Consider the following 6,000-nt stretch of genomic DNA (forward strand, 5'->3'; position numbering starts at 1 on the left):
GCTTTAAGTCGCAAGAGATCTGAGGGGCACTCCCACTGCGCCCGTCACCCTGAGACTTAAGTTGACAAGTCCCGTGTAAAAAATTAAAGTAGGGCTAGCACGACAAGACACGACTTGCGCGAGAGCGACCTATAACGTGAAATCTCTATGCGAGAATAACAGTATCTCGCGCTAGTCTCGCCCTCTCGTGCTAACCCTACTGTTTTTTTACTTCTCAACTTCACAATGAGCGTTGAAGGCTAAACATCGAAAGGATTTGTGGTCCTTTTTCTATCTTCGACTTTCGGCATAATGTTTCTTTTCAATATTTATTTCTTTTATTATTAATATTATACGTACTCTTGGTGTAATAAAGCCACATAGTGATCACACGTCGAAAGTGCTTTTATCACATGAAATTTCATGAACTTTCATATTTCAGCATTTCGTTCGGGCAGGTTCGGCTTGATTGTGTTTTTATGTTCACCTGCCTTCGCCACTTTTGTGTTGTTCAGGATATCGTTTTCTCAATTAATGGAATTTATTTTCTAATTTTAAGTAAGAAAATAATTATTGTGACTTTTTAGGCCTCAGCTGAGCTCGCCGAAGCCCCCATTGTGCCGCCCGGGGACATGGCCCCCTCTGCACCCCCCACGCTATGCCACTGCTAATTTCGTCCGTTAGAATCTTTATACCTCTCTCCTGAAAAGTTGTCATTTTACAGATGTGGCCTTAATACACCAAGGATACGATAACACCTCCATAAACATCATGCAAATGATTGAATAGTTTGTACTAAAATAGTTATTTGTATTTTTTAGGTTTATTCCTATTCCTGGTGGAGATAGCGATACTCTGCTGGGTCAAGTTCTGGGATTATTCCTTCGCGGCGGCCACTGCAGCCACTGTCATTGTTATACCAGGTACATATTTATACATCGACCGACATTGTCGACCGACATTAACGATCGACAATGAAGAACGAATCTATACGCACCTTTACATATTTATATCCGTAAATAAAGAAATTAAAATTAATTTAAAAAAGAAATTAAAGAATAAGAACTTCATAACGTCGCTAAGCGCTTAGAAATCGGTTCACAAAATGTCGGAGTAATCGCGTAACATAAAAACAAAAAAATACAATCAAATTGAAAATCTCCTCCATTTTTGTAAGTTGGTTTAAGACCTACAGACCCTATAAATATTATTTAATTTTAAATTCAGGACTTAATCGTGTACAAAAAACATATTTTACTTACTTTGACGTTTTGGACGAATTGCAACGTCCTTGGTCTCGAAAGGACTGAAGAGCCGTGCGAGTTTTCTAACTACTTACACTTGGTCTTCATTATTTATTTGTGCACTAGGGTTGTCCCTGGACCTATAAGTAATTAGTATTAAAAAGGTATCAGAATTTTAAACTGACCAATCACATTATTAGGATCGGAACCATGTAATTGGTTAATTTGGTAAGGGCCGACCAAGGCGAACTTACCACGACCAATTAAAAACGTCCAAAAGGAAAGCCAGGTCAAAACTACCCATAACCGTTGAGCATGTATGAAAACACTGATGCCAGTTGATGAGGCGAAAGATGTATTTTAGAATCGTAGCGGTATCCATCAACTATGTACAGTCAAGCGGTTTTTAGCGAGGATATGTTTATAGTTGGAAGGCGCAGCACTGGCCGCTCCACCGAAAGCGTCCTACCGCATTCATAAGATTCGCTTATGGCTTGGCGGCCGATCACAAATAAAATTAACTAAAAAAGAATCGTAGACTGTGATATCTACCTCAATGGAAACACCGCGTAAAGTGTTTGTATGTATTAAACATGAAAAGATTGTAAACCCTGATGAACCGTGGCCAGGTTTAAGGCAATAAAATAGGATACTTCGGTACGCAAAAAAATTATTCCTAATTAAATCGAAAGGGGAAAAAAGAGGCTGTAACAAAAAAAGTATATATAAAAAACAGGTACAACGATATAAAACACTCCCTACTTAAATACTAAACGTGAGACAGACGTACGCCGAAAGGGCCGAGTTATACAGTATTGGTATTAAAATTGGCACATGATTAGTAGTAGTTATTAAACTGATAAAAGAATCAAAATTAGACGCAATTAAAAATTAGAGCAGTACTGTTCGCTGCCGCGATCGAGCAGTGAGTGGCGATGGAACGAAACAAAATCAGAATGGCGAGGCAGACGAATTAAAGAACGATTCAAAATTTAAAAACAAGTGGTCAGGAATCGGAGGAAATGCGATAAAAAGGTGGGGTGACAATGTAAGGAGGTCACGTTGTCACTAACAAGGTCTAAAATTCTGTCTGTTTTTTCTTTTCCAGTGTTAATAGTATTCGTAGCGTTCGCAATCCACTTCTACCACTCTCTAGTGGTGCAGAAGTGCGAGACTTCCGTCCAGGACATAGAGCAGCTGGAGAACATGAAGAGGGACCTCGACACGGCTACCGTTAAAGTTAATATGTATTGAATAATGTGAAATTAATATCAAAAGGTTTTTGACGACCTCTGTGGAAGTGGTTTGCCATCGGTTTTTATGGCCATCACTGATGTCCCGGGTTCGATCCCGGCCGGGCCAATGTAGAAATTAACTTTTCTATATTGTCTCGGGTCTGGGTGTTTGTGGTACCGTCGTTGTTTCCGATTTCCATAACACAAGAGCTTTAGTTACTTACTTTGGGATCAGAGCAACGTATGTGATGTTGTCTAATATTTATTTATTTATAAAAGGTTTGAATTTTTGCTTCAATTAAACAATTGAATTTTGCTTCGAGGCCATTGGCTCCGTTTCCGACAGTAGCGCCGCGCATAGCACCTGAAATTATTTCGAAACTTTGCAACGAAAACGAATCTCAAATAACGATTTTAAAATTTCAATATAAAGTCATTTTAAGCTTATTAATACAAAGATCGAACAATAAAAAACTCCTTCGATCCGGCTAATTTCGAACCATAAGCCTTAGTACACCGTGACTGGAGCACTTCCAACTGGCTACGGAGCGAACCATCGACCTTACGAATTTTTCTATGTACTTGTTGCAGATCTTTGTTTTTGGTTTTAAATGACGTAACGCCATCTGTGAAAAATGTATCAAAGTTTTCTTCACTCAGCTTTATAATTTTAAACTGCTGGCAACAAGTACAGTTAGCGAGAAAAATACTAACCTATCTAAGTAATCATTTAGAGATTGTAAATAAAAATTCCGTCTCAAAAGACATTAATTAGGTACTTTTAATATGTTAATTTTTAGTAATAAAATAATTGATAAAAAAAGATCACAATTTTTAAATATATTGTACTTAGAATTAAAGTTTAATACCATCGACGTTTAAAACTAGGTAGATAGATCGATATCAAAATCTTGGAATATTTCAAAACTTGACTCATTACTAATAAACCAGATATTTATTATGTATTGAAGTCTAGAAACTCATCGAGTCTGGCTATGGATATTCTGTGTTAACTAAACAAGCAATTTATTGATGGCATGTTTGTGTTTCGTTTTTTATTCATGAGTCTATGACCAAAGAGTCTTATAAATTATTGTATTGTATTATTGCTATTACAGTCAACTTAAAGTATTGTTTTAAATTAAAAACATCTACCACAATCTCTTAAATGAAAGAAGAACAGGAAATTCATGTGGCATTCTCAATTTGGCATTTCTGGTTTGACCGGTGACTTCGATTGAACTTCAAATTTTATTGCAAATAGCCGAAATTCTATTTTCAGTGTAGGTATCTCACCTTGCCTTACCCAAAACACCTCACTTTATCCAGAAAATTGTCATGTTAAAAATTGTAATGTAAATTAATAAATTTTTATTTTTCACGTTTTTCATAACATTTTGACATAGGTACCTATGACATATACTCGTCTCAAATTGGGGATTTTCCCGTACCAGAACAACGGTAACCGGCTACCTAGAGCGCGATCACAAGAAACATTAGGTAAATTCGTCCGGTTGTGACAAAACGGTGCAATCAAATTATGTATAGTAATGTATTCATTAATAAACTTTATGAATACAAATTCTATTTGTGTTCCAAAAAATATATTGCTGAACGACCTTTATATAAAAAGATATCATCGAACTTATTATTATTTTGCGGTTGACTGTATTTCCCATAAAGACTGTTATTGAGTTAAACGTGTGTAGTTTCAATTCAAAAGTTCCATTTTTCTAACACAGCTAATTATGAAAGTAGTAACTAAACTAGGATATTTGAAAAAAACCTTGGCACTTTTTAGGCAAATTCTTGAATTTCCATAATTTACAAAAAGCGGCTGTGGTATTTTTATTAGCATGTCGTGTATTCACTGAGATGACTATACTGTTACCCTGATCATTAGGTTTCTTTAAGCTAAGTACTCAAGGACCTGTTGATGTTGTGAAATAAAGTTCTTTATTTGTATTTATTGTTTTATTTTTAATCTCATGTAAATTGTAAACGCGTCAGACAATTGCACCATTTAGCTCCGTAACTTGGGAATTCTGCATTTTAAATTGCCGCAAAACGGAATAGAAGGCATAGCATACAGACCAATTTCTGCCGCCAAACAGTAATGGACTTGTCAACTACCCTCAGATCTTTGCGACTTTAAAGCTCTGAGTGCCACTGCAACTGCTATACTGCAGTGTTTATAGATAGTATTGTAGAAGGGCTGGTGCTGTTCTGGTGGTGCTGGTGGATTGTTATGTAGCTTGCAATCCACATTAATGAAAGCGTGTACCGCTGCTGCTACCGCTTGGAATGTTCAGTAGAGCGCAGATCTCGCTTAGTGAGTTTAACGTTCGGAAGTTGAAAAGGGTAAAGGGTAATGGTAATAAATCCAGTTATAAAAGTATTTATTTCGGTTTTAACAATATTTATGATCTTAAAATATGTATAGTGCAAGAGGTTTTTAGTAAAATTGTAAACGGTTCAAAGAAATAGGAAGACGATGTGTTGTTCTCTGCCGCGATCAGGTAGAGAGTGGCGATGGAAACAAACAAAATCAGAATGCGAGGTAAAATGGAACAATTCAACATTTTAAATTTAAATATGAGTAGAAGAAGAAAAAACTATACGATACGAATGGAGAGAGGCGGTACAAAAAGGTGAGATGACGGTGTGAGGAAGTCACACCGTCACAGTATGGATATATCTATTGGTAATAAAAATCAGAAATTAACTTTCGGTACGTTTTTATTCTTATAATATCATTCTACCTTACAGGCAAGTCTTCATACAATATAAACCATGCACATTCACGTCTAACAATATTTACATACACTTGAAATACAAATCAAACATACTAGTTTTAATAGAGGCTACATAGATTTGATAAAATTACTGGCTATCTAGAACTACTTATCGATTTTTCGGATAAAAAGAACGTTAAAGCCAATTTTATAACAAATTAAGTAATGATCTACTTGGGTTAAATTTTCATGCTCTGTCAACTAAAAGTTCTGTTATTCGCCATAAACGACTCCATTACATAAATATAGTAAAAATAAATAAAAAATTAAACTAAAATTTATTTCAGTTTTTTTTCTCGTATTGTAACTTAGTAGTTTGACTTTAACGCTCTTTCTTTCTCGAAATCTTAAACAAAGATCTATTGAATAAAATTCTTTCAGTAGGATTTATTCGAGCTTCGACAATCTTAAAAAACGGAAATTAATTATTACATTATTATAAGCAAGTACAGAATAAGTAAATACATATTACACGACACATTATATTGAACTATGACGGTATTGTCAATTCTCTACCGAAATGCTGCAGCCTTTCTTAGGTCGCAAATTCGGAACAGGGGTGGTGCGTATAAGGATTGCGCGTACATTGTATCTTGTGTTGGATATATCAAACACAAGACATACGTTTGCGCGCAATGTACGCGCAAATCTTGAACGCCGCGCTGAACGCACCATCCAACATTGCGAATTCGTGGCCTTATTGTTCGCAAAATTTTACAATGAAATATTTTTTACATTGACTTAACA

The 6,000-nt window shown here is 35.7% G+C and overlaps 1 protein-coding gene across 3 annotated transcripts in view; it reads left to right on the top strand.

Annotated features, from left to right (window-relative positions):
* Positions 1-3,350, top strand: part of LOC113225939 (calcium release-activated calcium channel protein 1-like) — an 83,914-nt gene extending 80,564 nt beyond the window's left edge. For all 3 annotated transcript variants that reach the window (XM_026458415.1, XM_026458417.1, XM_026458416.1), the window contains 2 exons: positions 801-902; positions 2,332-3,350. In XM_026458415.1, the coding sequence (XP_026314200.1) occupies positions 801-902; positions 2,332-2,477 (248 nt within the window). In that variant the 3' untranslated portion in view covers positions 2,478-3,350. The remainder of the gene's footprint in view (positions 1-800; positions 903-2,331) is intronic.
* Positions 3,351-6,000: the final 2,650 nt, after the last annotated feature.

This window comes from Hyposmocoma kahamanoa, unplaced genomic scaffold, assembly GCF_003589595.1.
Source record: "Hyposmocoma kahamanoa isolate Upper Pololo Valley unplaced genomic scaffold, ASM358959v1 180, whole genome shotgun sequence".
Lineage (NCBI taxonomy): Eukaryota > Metazoa > Arthropoda > Insecta > Lepidoptera > Cosmopterigidae > Hyposmocoma > Hyposmocoma kahamanoa.